General features: G+C 40.2%; 1 protein-coding gene across 2 annotated transcripts in view; it reads left to right on the forward strand.

Moving 5' to 3' along the window:
- The window catches only part of LOC137359843 (BSD domain-containing protein 1-like), a 37,546-nt gene that overhangs the window by 2,845 nt on the left and 11,558 nt on the right, over nucleotides 1–23,143 (forward strand). For both annotated transcript variants that reach the window (XM_068025540.1, XM_068025538.1), the window contains exons 4-10: nucleotides 4,637–4,753; nucleotides 5,500–5,667; nucleotides 5,766–5,820; nucleotides 9,198–9,304; nucleotides 9,977–10,045; nucleotides 11,426–11,507; nucleotides 12,051–12,542. In XM_068025540.1, the coding sequence (XP_067881641.1) occupies nucleotides 4,637–4,753; nucleotides 5,500–5,667; nucleotides 5,766–5,820; nucleotides 9,198–9,304; nucleotides 9,977–10,045; nucleotides 11,426–11,507; nucleotides 12,051–12,542 (1,090 nt within the window). The remainder of the gene's footprint in view (nucleotides 1–4,636; nucleotides 4,754–5,499; nucleotides 5,668–5,765; nucleotides 5,821–9,197; nucleotides 9,305–9,976; nucleotides 10,046–11,425; nucleotides 11,508–12,050; nucleotides 12,543–23,143) is intronic.

A 23,143-nucleotide genomic window follows, 5' to 3' on the forward strand; every position in this document is an offset into this window, starting at 1 on the left:
CGCAGACATGATGGGCTGAATGGCCTCTTTCTGTGCTGAAACTTTTTTATGATTCTCCCCTTAATTTTCTCTGCTCCCAGGAGAACAATCCCAATTTCTCTAGTCTGTCTATCTAGCTGAAGCTTTTCATTCCTGGTAACATTCTAGTAGATCTCCTCTGTGCCTTCACTGAGGCCTTGATATCCTTCCAAAACTGGTGCCCAGATGTGTCCACAATACTTCAACTGGGGATTAAGTGTTTTTAAAAATATTTTTTATTTTTATTTTAGAGATACAGCACTGAAACAGACCTGCCGGCCCACCAAGTCTGTGCCGACCAACAACCACTCATTTATCCTAATCCTACAGTAATCCCATATTCCCTCCCACCTACCTACACTAGGGGCAATTTACAATGGCCAATTTACCTATCAGCCTGCAAGTCTTTGGCTGTGGGAGGAAACCGGAGCACCTGGCGAAAACCCGCGCGGTCACAGGGAGAACTTGCAAACTCCGCACAGGAGTACCCAGAATCAAACCCGGGTCCCTGGAGCTGTGAGGCTGCGGTGCTAACCACTGCGCTACCCTATTTACCGTAACTTTATTGGTTTTGTACTCTACTCTATTGATAAAGCCAAGGATCCCGTATGCCTTTTTAACAGCCTTAGCAACTTCTTGTGCCACCTTCAAAGCCTTGTGTATGTACACCCCAGGTCATTTTGTTCCTGAACTCTGTTTAAACTCGTCCATTTAGTTTATGCTACCTCTCCTCATTCCAACTATCAAAATGAATAATTTTACAGTTTTGTGTTAAGCTTCATCTTCCATAAGAACATAAGAAATAGGAGCAGGGGCATGTGCTTGCTTCCCCATTCAATAAGATCATGGCTGATTTTCTAAATTCCACCTTCCGTCCAATCCCCGTATTCCTTGATTACCCGACTGTCCAAAAATCTATCGATCTCATCTTTGAATATACTCAATGCTGAGCATCCACTGCCCTCTGGGGTAGAGAATTCCAAAGAGTCACAACCCTTTGAGTGAGGAAATTCCTCCTCATATCAATCTTAAATGATCAGCCCCTTTATCTTGAGACTATGTCCCCTAGTTCTAGATACTTCAGCCAGGGGAAACAGCCTCTCAGCATCTACCCTGTCAAGCCCCCTCAAATCTTATATGTCAATGAGATCACCTCTCATTCCTCTAAACTCCAGAGAGTATAGACCCAATCTACTCTACCTCATCCCAGAATTCAATCTAGTGAACCTTTGCTCCACTGCTTCCAAGGCAAGTATATTCTTCCTTTAGATAAGGAGACCAAAACTGTGCACAATACTCCAGGTATGGTTTCACCAAATCGCTGTGCAATTGCAAGTCTTCCTTACTCTTGTACTCCAGTCCCCTTGCAATAAAAGCCAACATGCTAGTTGCTTTCCTTGATGAACAAAATGGAAAAGGAGGAGGAGTAGCCTTGATAAAGGCAGTAGGGAGAAAGGATCTTAGCTCCAAGAAAATCTAAAAGTAGAATCAGTTTGGGTGGAGCTAAGAAACAGCAAGGGGCAGAAAACGGTGGTGGGAATTGTTTATAGGCTCTCTAACAGTAGTTATAGTGTAGGGCAGAGTATAAATCAGGAAATTGAGACATTTGTAATAAAGGTAATAGAGTAATTATGGGGGAAATTAACATTCAGATAGACTGGGCAAATCAAATTTGCAGTAATAGTCTGGAAGGTGAGTTCATGGAATCCATACAAGATTGGTTCCTCGACATACTGATCTAGAAAACTGAGGGAGCAGGTCATTTTGGATCTCATATTATGCAAAAAAGGGTTAATTAATAACTTTGTAATAAAGGGGCCTCTAGGGAAGAGTGACCATAATATGATAGAATTTTATATTGAGTTCAGAAGTGATCTAGTGAACTCCAAAACTAGGGTCTTAATTCGAAACAAAGCAAACTATGTAGGGATGAGACTTGCTGGTCTTCCAGCGCAAAAAGAGTTGTCCACGACCGAATGTTGCAGACTGGCACATTCCAAGGTCCAGGACTACGTGCTGAGGGACACACTAAAGCTTGGGGCAGCCGCAGCAAAGGCTCATTGGGGAAAGACCACTGTGTAAGGTCCCCCCACCAAGCTGAACTGAGGGGCTGGATCCATGGGAAACCTTTCGAACTGTATCGGAAAAATTTTGTGTGCTATAAAATTTTGTGTGCGTGACAAATGAAATGGAAGGGTTGTGAGGCAACTCAGGATTGTATTGGAGGAAACTGATCACCTTTGTACTGTATGTAATTTTTGACTTGGTGCTGTTTGAAACTAGTAATGTATTTTTTACAGATTTTTATGAATAAAGTATATTTTGGAAATAAATTTAAAAATGTAGGTATGAGGGTAGTGTTGACTAAGGTAGGTTGGGAAATTACATTTAAAAGATATGATGGTAAACAAGCAATGGCTAACATTTAATAAAAGAAGATACATAATTTGCAACAAATATATTCCTTCAAACACAAAAAAACACAAAAAATGCTATAAGTGGTGCAACTGTGGCTAACACGAAGATTTAAAGATAGTATTAGATCAAAGGAAGAGGCTTATAATGTTTCCAGAAATAGTAAGCCTGAGGACTGGGAGGATTTTAGAATTCAGCAAAGGAGGGCAAATAAATTGATGAAAGAAAATATAAGAGTAGACTAGCAAGAGACATAAAAATTGTAAATGTTTCTATAGGTATGTAAATAGGAAGAGATTAGTGAAAGCAAGCGTGAGGCTATTAAAGGTAAAATTATAATGGGAAATGAGGAAATGGCAGAGACATTAAACAAATACTTTGTATCTGTCTTCACAGTTGAAGACAGAAGATCATTCCAGATATTACAGGAAATCAAGGGTCGAGCGAGAATGAGGAACTATAAAGTAGTAGTACTGGATAAGTTAATGGAACTAAGTGGCAACACATCTTCTGGACCTGATGACTTGCATCCTAGGGTTTTAAAAGAAGTAGCTGCAGAAATATTGGATGTCTTAGTTTTGATCTTCCTAATTTTTTTAGATTCTGGAACCCCTCCAAATGATCTGCATGCATCACATCTGTGCTTTCTGCCCTACATTGGTTCCTGGCCCAGCAAGTTTTGCTTTTAAAATTCTCATTCTTGTTTTCATATCCTTCCATGGACTCAGCCTCCCTATCCCAGTAATTTCCTACAAATCTATGCGATCTCTGTGCTCCTCCCAATTCTGGTCTCTTGCACACCCCCGATTTTTTTTTTTCGCTGTGCGATTGCTGGCCTTGCCTTCAGCTGCTTAGGACTAAAGCTCTGTCAAATTTCCTCCCAGACCTCTTTGCCTCTCCTCATTTTAAGTCACTCTTTAAAACCTCCTTCTGTGACAAGCTTTTGGTCACCTGTCTTCATATCTGTGTTAAATTTTGGCAGACAACAATCCTGTGAAGCGTCTTGAAATGTTTTACTACATCAAAGGGAACTATATAAATGCAAGTTTCTGTTGATGACAACTCTTAAAATGTAGCTCACTGCTGCTTGAATGGCCTGGAGCTGCTGTTCAGTATTGCTTTGGCATGAGCAAATGACTAGGATGCGCAACACAAAAGAGCAGAAGATTAGTAGAAATTCATAAGCTGAGACAAGATTTCTATCTTCATATTCCCTGCTTCTGGTGCAGCATCTTTGCCGTTGATCTCGGACAGCCTCCTCAAAGAGGGTTATGTAGTTAGATTGGTGGTGTCCTCTTGCTATTTGGCTTCTCCCCCTCTTGTTTTTCAGACTCTTCTCCAGCAAACAGAGGTGAGTGTTATGAAATTGCCAAGGTCAATTTCATTTTATAGGGAGAATGGCATGTTAGGATGTGAGGTGAAGAGGGTGCATCTGTAAAGGGTATCATTTTTCATAATGAATCTTCATGGGAAGCATTCAAGATAATGTAAGACTAGGTAAGAGGTACCTGCATATATCGTATCTGCTTGACACGTACCATTGTGATAAAATAACACTAGATTTGTCTATCCTGTTGGACCTGGTAAGGTAATAAAATTTCTGTCTGTGTTGCAGCCACATCAGCTAAATGCTTCCATTTCTGTTATTGTTTGTGTTTATGTAGTCATGCGGCAGTAGCCATTGGAGGGGCAAAAGAATCTCATGTATTTGCTCCAGCAAGATCTCAATTACCATGTCTGAAAACCATGTCACCCTACTGCTAGCATGACAATTTGTAGAAATGGTTTAAAATTTATGGCCTTTGCCTCTTTAACCAAACAGGCTCACAGTAGCATATGGTTTCCTACTCATTATCCAGCATTATTGATCCCTGGAATTTGTTCACATGTTGCAAGTTAGGCTGAATCAGAAACCAAGGTAATTTTAGCATAGTTGTTTCATGTGTACTAAGATTGCACTGTCATCACGTACCCAGATAGAGGCTCCATAGGAAAATCATAGCTCTGATCTTATAGGAACAAGAAACAGTTGTATAAGTTTTTTGGCTTTTTGATGGCATTGCCATCCTGTCCACTGGTGGAATAAGAATGTTGGCAATGTGTCTACTGTTCAGTAAGAACAACTATACTCCCTGCAATGATTTCAAACTTGTGTATGATGGGATTAAAGCTGCTACCTTTTTATATTTTTTTGAATTCATAGTCTGCGAAAGCTGTGGAGTTTTTGACACGCGATCTGGCTGAATTCACTCAGATTATTCAACATGATACTGTGACTACGCTTGCCGCCACAGCTTTAGCATTCAAAGAGAAACTAAATGTGAGTTTATACTTATTATAATTTAGACTATAAACCAAGTTCCTGAATCCATATCTGTTATTAAATGTACTATTTTGTTTGTAAGAAAGAATAAACATGTTCAGATAAAGCAAGTGGAAGTCATCAAGTTCCTTTAAGGGAACTTGTTTCTGTTTGCTTTAATAACATATAACATAACCTTTATATATACTCCCATTTTTTAATGGTTTTATACTCCCATTATTTAGGTCTTTGCATGACAGCAGTTTTAGTTCTGTTGAGATTTCAGCAAGTAAACTAATGTGGTTATGGTACAGTTAACAATGTTTTCCAGTAACATAAGATAAAATATCTTTTTTCAGTATTTGTGTTCCAGCAACATTGTAATTGAAAATTTATGAATTTGAGAGTTAAAATGTGGAATGATATTTAATCTGATTCCAAAAATGTTTGCAGAACCTTTCGGTTATCAAGTTCACTGATTTCCCTGGGCTTACTGAATTTGCTGGACCATAAGACACACTGGGGTGGGGGTGGGGGGAAGTTGCCTAAAATTTCCATCCATCTTTGTGGTCTGAAGATTATACCAAAATATATTTTTTTAAATCCTGGTGCATCTTATGGTCTGGCAAGTACAGTACATAATCTTAAACTCTCAAATTAAGTTGCTGTCATTTCCTCCCCCACCCCCATGTTCAAGTTGAACACATTACTTACAGACTGCAGAACTATACAGGATTTATTTTGGTGCTCATCTTCTCTTCTAGGTTGAGGAACACACAGAAGGAGGTCAGGCATTCAGCAAGGGGCTTTCAAGCTTGCTTGGAGCTATCTCTGATGCATTTGCTCCGACAGTGGAAGAATCTGTCCCTTCTTATGTGAAAACGGTAAAGGACATTCAGATCAGAATTAGCGAACCATACGATGGTGCTAAGGTATCTACAATATTGGCATACAATAGTCAAATGTGAGTGGAAGAACAAAAGTTACTTAAGAAATAGTTACCTTTCTTTTTAACATTTTTATTTCATAGGTTCGGCTCTGTAACCTTGAGGCTGATCCTGCAACATATTGCAGTAAACCAGATGGTAAGCTGAAACAAAATGCTGTAATCTGTTAGAGAGCTGCAAGCAAAATTGCTTCTAAAGTATTTGGTTTCCATATTCTAACTTTTATGCACTGGATCATTTTACATAGTGACTCATCATAAATGCTTCAATTGTGTTCACTTATTGTGTCTGTACTGATCGATTACATACGTCATGGCTAGAAAGCTACAAATTACTTCACTCACTAAACTGCTATTCCTTGTAGCTGAAGTCAGATCTAAAGCTTAAATTCCAGTCTATTCCTAGTGTGTTTCAACTGTTTGCCATTGGGCAAAACTAACTTAAATAGTGCAGGACACTTGCTTCTGTAGTCGTGAAGCTCTCGAAAGATTTAGATGGTTAGGATGCAGGATTATTAAAGTTGTTTTGTTTGTCAAGCAACATGACCCACTGATGTAGGGAAACATGGCATGTTTGTTTATTCTGTATCTGTTGTAGTGATTGCATGGACCCACTCAATTCATAACTGTACACTGTTGACTTGCATGTAAAATAAAGCAGCTTAACTATTTGTATTCAGCCCCATCTTGCCACATATTTTTCAACCTGCCTTCAAGAAGAACAGCATACATGAGGGCATATGCAAATGACACAATATCCAGTGTAGATCACAAGGATGTGCTATTGCATGGTTCGATACAGTGCAAGATGCCCCTGAAATTGAGGCGCTCAGACTGTCGTTTCTATAGAAGTGTCTGAAAAAGAATATCTAAAGCAAGACCCAAATTTGTGTCAGTGTTTCTACAGAATGCATTGTGCCTGATTAAGTATATTTAATGAGAAACACTCTAGCCCACCTCAATCAAGAATAAACAAAAGAGAACTCCAATTGGAATATGCTCACAACCAGCTAATGGAATGTCAGAGACTATAAGAGAAAAGCACATTGGAAAAATGAAGAGACTGGGATAAAACAAAAATGTGGGCAGAATAAACAAAAGAAAGATCTAGCAAAAGTATGACAGAAAAATAAATCAAAGACAGAAAGAGGAGAATAAAGTGAGACAAACAGACTGTTACATTCTTACTGCAGTCAAGAATGTAGTATTGGTGCTATTGCACAACAATACAAATGGGAGCCATGTTTTTACTGCCTGCTCACTTCATTGAATTGGAGAAGACAAGCCTCCACACATCTCAAATGTGTGCAAGAACTGCTGCTCCTGTTAGTAGTCTGATTTTTTTTTTTTGATCCAAAATAGTAAACAAGGTGATCCGTTCCTTTCAATCATCAAAGACCTACAATTTTAATAAGATGTTTAATTGACATTATAAAATGTATCCATGATAACAGCATGGATGGAAGTGGCTGTCCAGAATTTAGTTATCTTTTTGCTCAGGCTTAACACCAGTTGCTTTTATATCACAGCCAATACCTGACCTTCATTTTCAAGCATGTTGCATAGTTACCAGGAGAGACAATTTGGCTACTCTAATGAGACCAAAATATATTAATGTTTCAGAATAGATGCATCCATGGTAATAGGACAACAAAGTGCAGATAGGTTGTTCCCTCTGCCCTGTGTGATAGACAAGACTTGCCATTTTCACCATATTTATAATTGTAGTACAAGGCAATTCCTTGGATATTCACCTGACTTGCACATCTGAGATTTGGCTAACATTGAAATTCCTGGCTTCAGCCTCCTCACATCACAGAATCACAGAATTCACAGAAGGAGGTCATTCAGCCCATAGTGTCTGCACTGGCTCTCCGAATAAGCAATTCATCTGGTGTCATTTCCCCGTAACCCTGCACGTTCTTCCTTTTCAGATAACCGTCTAATTTCCTTTCAAATGCCTCAATTAAACTTGCCGTAACCACACTCTCAGGCAGTCCGTTCCAGACCTTAACCACTCACTGCGTGAAAAGGTTTTTCCTCATGTCGCTTTTTTGTTTCTTTTGCCAATTACTTTAAATCTGTACCCTCTCATTCTTGATACTTTCACGAGTGGAAACACTTTTTCCCCCATCTATTCTGTCCAGACCCCTCATGAATACCTCTATCGAGGCATCTCTTAGCCTTCACTTCTCTAAGGAAAACAGTCCCAACTTCTCCAGTCTATCTTCATAACTGAAGGTCTTCATTTCTGGAACCATTCTTGTGAATCTTTTCTACACTTTCCAATGCCTTCACATCTTTGTCCAGAACTGGACGCAATGCTCCAGCTGAGGCTGAACTAGTGTCTTGTACAAGTTCAACATAACTTCCTTGCTCTTATTTGCTATGCTCCTATTAATAAAGCCTAGAATACTGTATGCTTTATTAACCGCGCTCTCAACCTGTCCTGCCAGCTTCGATGACTTATACATATATATACCCAGGCTCCTCTGCTTATGCGCACCTTCTAGAATTATGCACTTTATTTTATATAGTGTGTCCATGATCTTCCTACCAAAATGAATCACTTGACATTTATCCATATTGAACTTCATCTGCCACTTGTCCACCCATTCCACCAACTTGTTTATGTCCTTTTTGAAGTTCAACACTATCCTCCTCACAGTTCACAAAGCTTTCAAGTTTCATATCATCCACAAATTTTGAAATTGTGCTCAACACCAAAGTCTAGGTCATTAATATATATCAGGAAGAGCAAGGGTCCCAACATTAACCCCTGGGGAACTCCATTACAAACCTTCCTCCAAACCGAAAAACCTCCATTAATCACTTTCTGTTTCCTGTCACACAGCCAATTTTGTATCCATATTGCTACTGTCCCTTTTATTCCATGAACTATAACTTTGCTCACAAGTCTGTTACGCAGTACTCTATCAAATGCCTTCTGGAAGTCCATGTACACTACATCAACAGCATTGCCCTCATCAAACCCCTCTGTTACCTCTTCAAAAAATTCCAGCAAGTTAGTTAAACACTATTTTTCCCTTGACACATCCGTGCTGGTTTTTCTTGATTGATCTGCATTTGTCCATGTCCCTATTAATTTTGTCCCGAATTATTGTTTCTAGAAGTTTCCCCACCAGTCCTCTATCACCACCTGTGAGTCTAAGGAAAACTGGAAAATTGTGGCCAGTTCTTCTGAAATTTCCACTCTCACTTCCCTCTATCCTTGGATACATCTCATCCGGTCCTGGTGCTTTTATCAACGTGGCTCAGCCTCACTTGTGCTTTGAAAGTGCCTAATGAAAAAATCAGTACATGTGATGTCCATTGGCCAAATATTTAGTGAGTAGCTTGGTCTAACCTGCAGAAAACATTTTTCTGTAAATTAGAATATTCAAACTATTTCCAAAAAAATTGAATACTGCATTTTAAAGATTGCTTGTTTTCAGAGAATTAGTTGAATTGGCTCAATTTTTTTTCTTATTCTATGTAAATATTTTGTGTCTGCAGAACAATATAACTTCTGGTTGTTGAGCTTCAGCTTGGAAGATGAGAAGTGCGCAATATCCGATCTCTTAGTCAATAATCCACTAATAAGAGATCTTTACACAAAACTGGTATAATTTTCAAAAGTGTTTATCGTGAATTAAAATAATTAGCTGAGATGCATACAACTATATATATACATGCAAATAAAAACAGAGTGCTGAAAATACTCGGCACGTCAGGCAGCATCTGGAGAGAGAAGCAGAAAGGTCTGTTCTGATGAAAGGTCACTGACTTGAAATGTTAGCTCTGTTTCTCTCTCCACAGATACTGCCTAACCTGCTGAGAATTTCCAGCACTTTCTGTATTTATTTCAGATTTCCAGCATCTGCAGTATTTTGCATATATATAAGCCTGATTTCATTATTATTACTTTGCATCTGTGTGAAAAAAATTATTGTGTAGCAAAAGCAAATTCTCCAAATATGCTGCAGAAAATATTTAAAAATTCAGTTTGAAAAAACATATTTAAATTTTTAATATGGTATCTAGTAAATTTGGAACATTGTTGTTTTTCAGCAAAAGTTCTATTTTTTTTTCAAGGATTAAACTTGTAATCTCACTTCTGTGAAGGAATTGAGCTATGTTAATTTAAGCAAACCTTTTAGTTTCATGTAACTTGAGAAGCATTGTTTTATTAATAAACACTACTTTACATTTTTGCTATAACATTTATTTGTATTGTGTATTCCTAACTGGCTATATTGTTGAATTTGCCCAATTTTTTTTTTTGTTTTTCACAGGTTCCTTCTGAAGTTAATCATGTTGACTTTTGGTGTCGGTATTTCTATAGAGTCTATCAGTTTCATCAGGTCAGCACTGGATTGACATTTTCTGGGCAAAACAACAGTAAAGAGCCACAGTATGGGCACCAAAATTAATTTCAGCATCTCTGGACAGTGATGGCAGGGTGGAGGAGTGAAAGTAAATAGGATTCTCCATCTAATAACTGCTGTGAATGCCCTTTTAAATGAATGTTGTGGTCATGCTTGTTTGTGACATGTCTCTGGCCAAATAGCTAGTTACACCTGGGGATCTCTCAGAGTAAGGTTGATTATCAGAAGATCATCATTTGTGAAAATGTGCTGTACTATGATTTGCCTGTTTCAAGAGAGAGAAAGGATAGGGACAGAAAATCAGAGACTAAGGAAAGAAAAGGGGATTTGAGAATGGGGGGGAATTCTCCTATTGGTGAAACTCGGGGACAACAATTCTACTAAATATTCTACTGAATATTGTGTTTCTGTAGCTAAGATCATTTGTAGCGTAACTGCCACTTCCACATAAGTGACGTTGATTATTTTTCTTCAAATAGCACTATCATATGGGCAGAAGTCAGCTTATGATGCTAGCAACATGATACCAAACTGTTCTCTCCCAGGTAATTCCACAGTCTCATTATCTGTAGGAGCAGGAATGTTGAGCGTAGCAGCCCTATTTCCGACCCATGTTCCTTCCAAGTGACCATCTCCACTGCCACCACCCCCGACCCCCGCCACTGAGACTGTGAGATAGCAGAACCAACCTTCATGTTCACTTGTCTTTAATATTTATCACTGCGGCGCAGTGGTTAGCACCGCAGCCTCACAGCTCCAGCGACCCGGGTTCTGTTCTGGATACTGCCTGTGTGGAGTTTGCAAGTTCTCCCTGTGTCTGCGTGGGTTTCCGCCGGGTGCTCCGGATTCCTCCCACCTCCAAAGACTTGCAGGTTGATAGGTAAATTGGCCATTGTAAATTGCCCCTAGTAGGTGGTAGGAGAATGGTGGGGATGTGGTAGAGAATATGGGGTTAATGTAGGGTTAGTATAAATGGGTTGTTGTTGGTCGGCACAGACCCGGTGGGCCGAAGGGCCTGTTTCAGTGCAGTATCTCTAAATAAATAAATAGAAGTAGAGATAAAGCCATGCCAAAATTGAGCTAATTGGAACACTGCATTTATAATTGTGGTCATTGCTAGCAGTTTTCTGAGGGTCCAAGCAGTGCTGTTTGCATCAAGTATAAACAGTCTTTACTGATGAAACTGATTGTTGTACAGGCCAGCAATTCAGATCTATCATTTCTGGACATAACAGACTTTCTGCAGATGTAAGTAGGGTCGGGTGAGCAACAAATTGAAGTAGAAGAGCTTCTGCAATATATAAAAAGGCATGATAGAAAATTGTAATCTTATTACTTTTTTTAACCATTGTGTAGGAGGAAGCTAGGAGAACAGCTTTAAAAGAAAGAGCAGAACAAAGCACATGCTCTGAGGACCTTAAATGGGAAGAAGACGAAGGTATGGGACTACAGTATAAACTCCTTCGTCCATTCTGGTGATCTGTTCAAGTAAATCTTGTGTTCATAGATAATACAGCTCAGAAGGAGATCATTTGGCCTTTGAATCTGCACTGTGTTGAACAATACAATTGAAAAATGAGACACTATCCAAAAATAAGCTAATCAGTGGTTTCAGTCTGTGTAACTCATGAGCACCCAAGGTTCACATTGGTCTGCTTCACTAGTTTTATTTTTGACTGTACCACTAACTAATAAACCCTACATTTTGGCAAAGTAGTGATTTTTCTTTTTACAGCATTCAGGATTAATTTGATACCACTTTCCTGCTGAGTTGGATAAATCAGTAAAATCTATTTGTTAAATAACTATTGTATTTCTATATATCCTACCTTTTTTTAAATACCAACAAAACAGATATAATTGTAACTTTCTGGTCTTGCCTTAAAATTCAATCTTCGGTTGGGTACATTAATATTGCAATGAACTAAGGAATATGAATTCTAAATTAACTTTTTTTTTCTTTTCATTTTTGGCCCTTTAGATGAGTGGGAAGGCACAAGTGCTGCTTGTAGTCCCAGTGATCTAAATATAGTAACTAATGATAGGCATAGTAGAACACTTGAACAACCAGGAAAGAAAGTGGAAGAAACCAGCTTGAGAGACATCGCGACAAGTCTTTCTGAAAGCATATCAAATGAAATCCAGCCACTTGCATTGCTTACCATTGAGGACAATAAAGGAATCCAATGTAAACCTCCCACAGGGGAAGCTATCCAGATGTTGGAAGCGTTTTTGGAAATTGAGAGGAGGTGTGAAAATAAAAGAATTGTGGAAGATGACTTGTTTTATAAACAATTTGCAGATGAGGACAGAAGTATTGGTACAGACACTCCAGACTCACAAGAGTACCACATATCCACTTTACAGCTGAGAAATCATGATGGTATCCATTTACAATCTGATACTGTTCAAAATGCAGTAGTAAAATTAGCCATTAATGTAAAAGAAGCCGATTCTTCAATGGGTAAAGAAGGTGAGTGTTGTGCTTCAAATTATATATTAAACTTAACTGTGTTTCTCATAGTTTTTTTTTAATTTTCTTATTCTTTTCTGCCAGTATTACCCCTTTTCTCCTGAAAGTATTAGCTGCTTGCTTCAGTACAGTTTGATTGGCACCAGTCACTCTCTGGTACCTAGCATAAGTGACTATTCTTCAAATTTGCATCTTTGTTGGTAAGTGCCAGCAAGCTGTTTGACCATTGAGCATCACAGAAGATTCTAGCACATCGTCAACATTTTGCTCTCCAGCTTGGTTGTAGTCATATTAGCATGGATAGAGGGTTGGTTAGCTAACGGGAAGCAGAAAGTAGGGATGAATGGGTCATTTTTGAGTTGACAAGCTGTTAATAGTGGAGTGCCACAGGGATCCATGCTGGTACCTCAACTATTTACAATCTATATCAATGATTTGGATGAAGGGACCGACTGTGTATGTAGCAAAATTTGCTGATGACACAGACATAGGTAGGAAAGTAAGCTGTCAAGAGGACATAAAGGGCTGAAATTTACCAGCCTTCTGATGCAGGGGTTCTGGCGGGGGGGCCTGGAAAATTCTTCAGGGAGAGGCCCGCCACGACCTCCAATGGCTGGAAAGCCCAGCCGCATTTTACTGGCAGCAGCGAGGCATTGTTTATTATTTAAATATTAAAATTAATTCAAATAAATGCAAAGTAACTCACCTTGACCCGACGGCCATCTCACTCCGATATTCCTGCCAGTGGTCGGAACTCCCACGCGGTCAGATCTCCATTTGGAGATCCGCAGTGTGACACTAGTAGAGTGGGGGGGAGGAGTGAAATTTTCAGGACAGGTGGGGGGGGGAGCAGAGAAGGCTGAGGGGATGGAGGGAAGGGGTTGAAGGGCAAAGGTAACTAAGTTCGGGGGTGGGGGGAAAGATCAGCTTGGGAATAAAGTTTTTATTAGGTCCAAAAATAATGTCGTCATTGGGGAGGGGGAGTGTGGTAGAGGGACTTTCAGCTTTGACAATTGTAAAAAATTCAATAAAAGAAATGTAACTTTAAAAATGTAAATTCGAATGAAGGGCTTGAAGCCCTTTGTAAATGGCACCAGCGCAGCGGCACCAGTTGCCGGGGACAGAGCAGCTACCCCCTCTGTCATCAGGGGTGGCCATTCCGCCCCCTCCTTTTAAATGAGCCCCTGCATGAAATATCGCGGGGGCTCAGCGGTGCACAAGTTGCATATGTGCCACGCCTTCTTTCAAACTCGCCACCGAGAACAGCGGCAGTTATGAAATTCAGCCCAAAGAGTCTACAAAGGGATTTAAAAGCATTGGGGAGACCAAATGCAGATGTGATCAACATAGGGAGAGAGGAAGAATTAACAGGATTAGCATCCTTAAAAGTTGATAAATCACCAGAGCCAGATGAAATATACCCTAAGCTGTTAAAATAAGCAAGAGAGGAAATAGCAGAAGGTCTGACTATCGTTTTCCAGTCCTCACTGGATACAGGTGTGGTGCCGGAGGATTGGAGAACTGCTAATGTTGTACCTCTGTTTAAAAAGGGAGCAAGGGATAGACTGAATAATTACAGGCCAGTCAGTCTAACCTCAGTGTGGGAAAATTATTGGAATCCATTCTGAGAGACAGGATAGACTGGCACTTAGAATGGCACAAGTTAATCAAGGATAGTCTGCATGGATTTGTTAAGGGAAGATCTTGTTTGACCAACTTGATCAAATTTTTTTTGAAGAAGTAACAAGGAAGATAGATGAGGGTACTGCAGTTGATGTGATCTACATGGATTTTAGCAACGCTTTTGACAAGGTCCCACATGGCAGACTGTTTTTTTTTAAATACATAAAATCCCATGGGATCCAGAGAAATGAAGCAAGGTGGATACAAAATTGGCTCAGTGGCAGGAAACAAAGGGTAGTTGTTGATGGGTGTACAACACTAAATCGAAATGAACACACTCAACAATCACTTTTCACACTCATTCAATTCCAAACAACTTCGAAAATTGATTTCTGTAATGGGTTATGAATTCAAAATACCAAATCTCTTTCAAAATTCCCTGTCCCGATGTCAAGGAACACACACCGGTTCAACTAATTCACAACCAAAACATGACTCAAGGTTCCCACAAAATATACACTTGTAAAAATGGAAAAAGTAACAGACTCATTCTCTCCTCATTAAGGCCAGACAACAAAGAGTTAACGACAGTCAGTTTTACAGAACGCAAGTTGTACAGAACACAAGCCGTACATCGCAGACATTCAATTCATTCGCGGAAGCTTCCAACATTCTCACATTCAAATCAAAGACACAGTAACTTGTTTTTACTCTAAAACATACCTATCTTTAAAACACATTTTTACCGTGGCGCTTCTGCGTCTTTCTCGAGTGGGCAAACGGACATGGGTCGCCTTTCTCCAGAGGACATGATTTACTTGTCCCCGGGGGCAACCCTTCTTCCTTACAAGCCGTCGAGCCCATTCTTCCTTCTACTTTCTCAAACCCTAGTTCTTTTCTATGAATCAAGCAGCATTAAAACGAAAGAAAACAAACAAGACACAAGAAAACGAATAGACACAGTAACACAAACAAAGGACGAACCACACACGAGACGAACAGGTGCAGTCAATGTTGGGATCAACAGAATTTTTAGAGTCTTTTGGTTTCCCCCTTCAGTAATCGGTATTCCTAATTTAAGGGCGTTTTCTTGCCAACTTGATAGGAGGATTCTATATTTTTTTCTCCTGACAATATTGTCTCCATAATCCAATTAATTCTTTGGCCCTATTGCCTTTATTTTGTTTCCAGATTTTTTCTTGGGGTTTTTTTTTAATTACTTACAAGTCTTTTGTCCCCCTTAAGGGCCATTGGCTTCCTAATTTCTTATTTAAGGCTGCCGATAATTGTCTGAAGTCTTTCCCTTTATCCGGATATTTATCACACAGTACTCTCTAAACAGTTTCCCATCTTCACAACTATTATCACAAACTATAATTACAACTATTATTACAAACTATTATTACTTACAAATTATCTAAACAGTTACTCACAAAAAAAAATAAAACCTTAATCTCAGTCGTTCTAAAACAACCTCGCATAACCTTCAGTCGTAGTCAATACGACCTACTTTAATTCTACCTCAGTCCCATCAGCCGTCCTCTAAAGAAACAGACTGAACCTGAGTGTCAGCCGTTCTAAAACGACACTGACTTTAATCAACCTTCAGTCGTAGCTTAATACGACCTACTTTAACCTTAACCTCAGTCGTACCTACTTCGACTGACCCTTATCTTTTCTAATCCGCCAGACTGATCATTGATCTCGTCCAGACAATCTTACCTGACCATCAGCGAGTGATCAAACTTTTATCGGACTACGGGACAGAGGAAAACCGACATGGTCATATATCAACTACTCACGTCGGGGGCCAGTTTCCCCTCTCTCCGTCCAAGACTAGTCTGATTCTGATTTCGCTGATGATCGGCGGTCGTCTGTTGAGATCCCACTTCTGACACCAAAATGTTAATCTGAGTTCTTTTTGCCTTCAGTCTGGTTCAGTAAATATACCGAGTCAGGTGTGTAGGTAAAATCAATTACTTTATTTGCGCATTTAGCCGGCTGACTTACTCTAATACACCGACACTGACTCCACCCAGAGTCTGTCTGGCCCACTAGAGTAAGTGAAGTTTTTGATACAGGTACTACTGTTTATACATTAAGATTCATGCTACACCCCCTTGTTTAACCAATCAGTGCGGTACAATTCGACTTCACCCACGTGGTGACATGCAGTACATCTGTTACTGAGGTTACAATACACTCCATTCTCAATACATACTTGTTACTAATAAAATATTGTTTTGTACCAGCAAGATAAAACAAAGTGGACAAGCAAGCTAATTAGCAAGAGCATAGGAATCATCAATAACCATTCTGGTCTCACTCCCTACATGGATCATGAGTTTTGTCTCTACCTTGTGACAAGTAATTGCGGAGCATCCTGCTATCTCTATTAGGTTTACATTCCTGAGTGTTTCGTGCAGTCTGCAGCTACAAGTAGTGGCAGCTCACGAAGATAAGAGGGGCCTAGCACTCCTTATCACTCACACAGGGATGGACATCATTTGATTCACAGGAGTCCATTTGTTCCAAACCACAGGGAGTCACACAATCAGGCCATAAAGAACAGATGTCCTTGCAATTACCAGTGTCGGCTAGTCTTTACAGTCTCACACGCTCTGCCTTTACTTTTAACTATTTCATTGTGGTTTCTGCCACTTAAAATCAAAGCTCAGCAAAGCTACTATTCCTAACTTGGCTATATTTCCCATTAAGCATAGTGCCATGCCTTTCTGCTCACCTCCACACTGGGTCCCCTGATTTTTGTGGTTATATATTAACCATTTGGACGTAAATGTAGGGGACATGATAAAGAATTGTGCAGACGACACAAAGATTGGCCGTGTGGTAGATAACGAGGAGGATAGGTGTAGGCTGCAGGAAGATATTGATGGTCTGGTCAGATGAGCAGAAAAGTGGCAAATGCTATTCAACTTGAGGAAGTGTGAGGTGATGGGAAAATGCTGAGAAGTGTGGAGGAAGTGAGGGACCTTGAGTGAATGTCCACACATCCCTGAAGGTAGTAGGACAGGTTGATAAAGTGGTTAAGAAGGCATATGGAATCCTTTCCTTTATTAGCCGAGGTATAGAATACAAGAGCAGGGAGGTTATGATGGAGGTTACGAGTTATACCAATGTATAACTCATTGGTTAGGCCACAATTTGAGTACTGTGTGCAGTTCTGGTCACCTCATTACAGAAAGAATGCAATTGCACTAGAGAGGGTACAGAGAAGATTTACGAGGATGTTGCCAGAACTGGAAAAATGGAGCTATGAGGAAAGATTGGATAGGTTGGGGTAGTTCTCCTTGGAACAGAGAAGGCTGAGGGGAAATCTGATTGAAATGTACAAAATGTTGAGGGGTCTGGATAAAGTGGCGGTGAAGGGTCTATTCACCTTAGCAGAGGGGTCAGTTACAAGGGGGCATTGACTTAAAGTGATTGGTAGAAAAATTAGAGGGGAGATGAGGAAAATCTTTTTCACCCAGAGGGTGGTGGGGGGTCTGGAACTCACTACCTGAAAGGGTAGTTGAGGCAGAAACCCTCTAATCATTCAAAAAGGAGTCTGGATATGCACCTCAAGTGCCGTAATCTGCACGGCTATGGACCTAATGCTGGACAGTGGGATTAGAGTAGGTGGATCGTTTTTTGGCCAGCACAGACTCAATGGGCCAAGTTGCCTCTTTCTGTGCCTTTAAACTTTCTGTGATTCGAACACCTTAGCTCAGTCGGAAAACAGGACCCTGAGCTTCTGGTCGCTTGCCATTTCAACACGCGCCACCCTGCTCTCATGCCCACATCTCTGTCCTGGGCCTCCTGCAGTTTTCCAGTGATAATCAACGCAAGCTTGGGGAACAGCACCATATTTTCTGATTAGGCACGCTACAACCTACCGGACTGAACACTGAGTTCAAAAATTTCGGTGCATGACTGATACTTTTTAAAATTTTTATTTTATGTTCCCTTTTTTTCACCATGTGTCTGCTTACTTTTTTTCATGTTCTGTGCTTTTGGCTAGGGCTGCTCATTATTCTGTCATTAACACTCCCTCTGCACTAATGCTTTGTCTTTCATCACACCATTAGCGCACACTCTTTGTCTTTTGTCCCATGACCTTGTCAGTTAATCTCTTGTTCTCTTTCTTCCCCACACCCACTTAACTCGGCTTAAAACCTACTATTCTATTTCTAACCTTTGTCAGTTCTGATGAAAGGTCACTGACCTGAAACATTAACTCTGCTTCTCTCTCCACAGATGCTGCCAGACCTGCTGAGGTTTTTCCAGCTTATTCTGTTTTTATTACAAAGAGATTTAGATAGATTAAGTGAGTGATCAAAAGTTTGGCAGATGGAGTATAATGTGGGAAAATGTGAACTTGTCCACTTTGGCAGGAAGAATAGAAAAGTGGTATATTATTTGACTGGGGAGAGACTGCAGAACTCGGTGGTACAGACAGACCTGGGTGTCCTGGTACATGATTCACAAAAGGTTAGTATGCAGGTACAGAAAGTGATTGGGAAGGCAAATGGAATGTTGATGTTTATTGTAAGGGGAATCGAGTATAAAAGTAGGTAAGTGTTGCTACAGCTGTACAGGGCCTTAGCTAGACAGCATCTGGAGTACTGTGTACAGTCCTAGTGCCCTTACTTAACAAAGGATATAATTGCAATAAAACAGTTCAGAGAAGGTTCACTTGACTGCTTCCTGGGATGAAGGGGCTATCTTATGAGGAAAGGTTGAGCAGGTTGGGCCTATACCCATTGGAGTTTAGAAGAATGAGCGTGATCTTCTTGAAACATATAAGATCCGGAGGGGTGTGACAGGATGGTGCTGAGAGGATGTTTCCATTTGTGTGGAAATCTAGAACTTGGGGACACAGTTTAAATATTATGTGTCTCCCATTTAAGACTTAGATGAGAATTTTTTTTCTCTGAGGGTCGTTTAGTCAATGGAATTCTCTTCCCCAGAGAGCAGTGGAGGCTGGGTCATTGAATATATTCAAGGCTAAGTTTTTTGAGATTTTTGATCGACAAGGGAGCCAAGGGTTATGGGGGGGGGGGGGGGGGGGGGGGGGGGGGGGGGCAGACAGGAAATTGGAGTTGAGGCCACATTCGGATCAGCCATGATCTTATTGATCGAGGGGCTGAATGGCCCACTCCTCCTAATTCTTCTGTTCTTGTGTATAATTGTGTTTAGTCATTTCTGGATAGCAATCAAGAGTGGGAACCATGGTTATTTTTCCTCTCCCTAACTCAAGAAGGCTAAGACCACTTGTGGATTGCATCTACAACAGGTAGGTTGGTAAGGGTGACGCGAAGTAAGTTTTTCGCTCATGATTGTTCTCTTTTATCACCTGCTGCAGACCCAGTTTGGAAGCTGTGTCCTGCAGGATTGGGTGGGCCAGCTCGGTCAGTAGTGGTGCTACTGAGCCACTCATGGTAATGGATGCTGCAGTTCCCCACCCAGAGCACATTCTGTGCTCTTGCTACCCTCCGTGCTTCCTCCAGGTGGTGTTCAACATAGAGGAGCACTGATTCAACAGCTGAAGGAGGGTGGTATGTGGTAATAAGCAGGAGGTGTCCTTGCCTATGTTTGACCTGATGCCATGAGACTTCATGGGGTCCCATGTCAATGTTGAGGACTCGAAGGGCCATCCCCTGAATGTGTACCACTGTGCCACCACCACCTGTGGTGGGTCTGTCCTGCCAGTGGGACAGGACATACCCAAGAATGGTGATGGCGGAGTCTGGGACATTGGCTGTAAGGTATGATTCAGTATGACTATGCTTGATTAATTTGTGGAACTACTCTCCCAATTTGGCACAAGTCCCTAGATAGTAGTGAGAAGGACTTTGCAGAGTCGATTGAGCAAAGTGTGCCTTTGTTGTTTCTGGTGCCGAGGTCGATGCCAGGTGGTCTGTCTGGTTTTATTATTCTTTGACTTTTTTCATAGCGGTACAACTGAGTATCTTGCTAGGCCATTTTAGAGGGCAGTTAGGAATCAACCACATTGTTATAGGTTTGGACTCCCATGTAGGCCACACTGGGTAAGGATAGTAGATTTCCTTCTCTAAAGGACTTTAGTGAACTAGATGGAATTGTATGACAATCCAGTAGGTTCATGATCACTGTTACTGATACTACCTTTTTTATTCTACATTTTTATTTAATTAATTGAATTTAAATTTCCCAGCTCCCATGGTGGAATTTGAACACGTCTCTGAATCTTTTGTCCAGTCCTCTGGATTACTAGTGCAGTAACATAGTTGCTATGCTACTATACTCATGGTAACTGTGATCTTCCCATCTGAAACTCCCTGTTTACATTGGGTGACACACCCATTTTTTTGCTCATTACTGCTGATACAGTTCTATGTCAGCCTAAATGCCACCACTGCTTGCCCACTCCATTTCAGAAGACGTTGAGGCATATGTTGAATTTTGAGGCCTTCACCTTTGCATATTGTATCTCATGCCCAATGAGCCCCCTTTTTGTTCTGGTTTCCCAGCACTGAGCTAGGAACCCACACAGATTATTTTGTGCAGTGCAGGGAATATTAATATGAATGATAGAGGGGGATGAGAGGAAGAGGTATGGATGAAAAAGCAAGGGAGTGGGTAAAGTTAGGATGGGTGCAAGGGAGGGGATAGGCCAAATGCAAATATAAAACAGGAAAACGAGCTGAAATTTGTGCTCTTGTGTTGAGCAGGGGAGGGAGCAAGGGGGTAGGAGGGGGTGCAGGAGGGATGATTCTTGAAGAAAGATGATAATTCAGCTAGTGGTGATTCGGAGAGCATTCAGTAGGGTTGATGTAGGGTAGGGAGCTATAATAGAGGGCATGGAGTAATGGGGGAAGGTTAGAGGGGCAATGGTAGTTTAAACTCCCTAATACTTTTATAGTCCTGATCTTAGCATTGGTTTTCCATTAAGTACAGCTCTTCTGGTTTTTGTTCCCTGTCTTGATTTCATGATTTAAGGGTACATTTGCACTACACGTTTAGCATTGGCGTTAACACTTTGTGCTAGTGCCAAACAAAAATGCAGTGTAAATCATATGTTAATTAAGGCAATGTCCTTCTGCTAGGCTCTGGTGTCAGATCAGTCCTGACTCCAGATTCTGATTGCATTTATTCTATAACTGTAGCGTTCGTGCAAGGAGCACTTCGTGTTTTCTTTAATCTCACATCTGGTATTCATGTGTATTTTTTTACTGCCACTCTAGTATGTTTCTTTTAACTACTACTGCTGTTTAGTCTCACACCAGATATTTGAGTTTTTATTTTAGTCCCATTTAAGCTTTGGTGTTTTTAAAATACTCCTATCCTAATTATAAAACAGCATATTGCCTGACTTTTTGTCAATATCATGGTAGATTCACTGGTGTGCGTGTATATTAAAAATGTCACGTCATTTCTTGTGTTCGGATTTTGTCACTCCTGGGGAATGCCTCATTTTTGTACTTGCCTTCTAATGCTGGTGAAGCTGCTACTCCTCCATACTTCACCTTCTGGCTCATGTTTTTCTAGCTGCTTCTCCACAATGATGCCTTTTATAACTGTATAATTCTCTTAATTCTGCTTCCAGTAATAAATTACAGCATAGATCTGCCTACCACCATGATGTGAAAAAGACACAGGGTTTAATTCATCGTTTTTTTGAAAAATTTTGTGAAACCAGAAATAGCCTACCATTTTGACTCTGCTAAATGCAAGAACTTTGCTGATGTGTAGATACAATATTTATGCTGGCCCAAAGGGCTCACTATTGCATTTGGCTTTTTATCATATAAAGTCTATATTTGATGGGGGTAATGAACCTACTTAACTCTATCTGTCTGAAATTCTTTTTTAGTTTGCTATTTAGTGGAGATAATCTGTTTACTTTAAACCTTTTAATGTTAATGCCTCCACTAAAATAGTAGAAGGGATGAATTTCAGAGGAACACATCAAGGATCTATACACCATATAATTTGAGACCAAAGTTTTTTAAATCAAAATCTAATCTTTCTGTAGATCTGTAACAGACTTTTTATTTATTTAGAGATACAGCACTGAAACAGGCCCTTTGGCCCACCGAGTCTGTGCCAACTATCAACCACCCATTTATACTAATCCTACATTAATCCCATATTCCCTACCACATCCCTACAATTCTCCTACGACCTACCTACACTAGGGGCAATTTACAATGGCCAATTTACCTATCAACCTGCCAGTCTTTGGTTGTGGGAGGAAACCGGAGCACCCGGTGGAAACCCACACGGTCACAGGGAGAACTTGCAAACTCCACACAGGCAGTACCCAGAATCGAACCCGGGTCGCTGGAGCTATGAGGCTGCGGTGCTAGCCACTGTGCCGTCCCTTATACTGATATAATAAGAATTATTATACTGATATAATAAGAGCTGACTAATGCTTTTCCTTTCTGTACTATATATTTTTTCCACTAATTAAAATTACACTGCAGTTTTATCTTGCATAATTGAAACCAAGGTAAACCTCGATCTTTAGACTGCAAGCTTGGAGGAATTCTGAGCCCCCAATTACTCAATGTGACACTGTAATCTCCAATATTACAGAAGCAATGCCCATCAGATGCTAATAACGTTACTGTAATAACTGTATAGACCTCTGACAGCTCTTTATAACTAATTTTTCAACATTTTGAAACATTTTGTTTTTGCTCTCATTGGCTGAAAATTTAATTGTAGTTTTTTTTTAAGCTATCAATGTCTAGTAGTTTAAGTATAGACATAGCCATAGACATAGTAAGGATGACCAGGTTCATTTAATTAATCTCAACGTATTAAGCACAGGGACAATGACATGGAATAAGTTGCATTATTTATGATACAGATGAACAGGATAGTTCAGTGGTGAGATCTTTTTGTAGACTGTCAAGTTTATTTTTGGGTGAACTCTATTGCTTAGTAAGATGCTCAAAAGAGATAACAACTAGACTGGTGCTCACAAG

This window comes from Heterodontus francisci, chromosome 3 (genome assembly GCF_036365525.1).
Source record: "Heterodontus francisci isolate sHetFra1 chromosome 3, sHetFra1.hap1, whole genome shotgun sequence".
Classification (NCBI taxonomy): Eukaryota; Metazoa; Chordata; class Chondrichthyes; order Heterodontiformes; family Heterodontidae; genus Heterodontus; species Heterodontus francisci.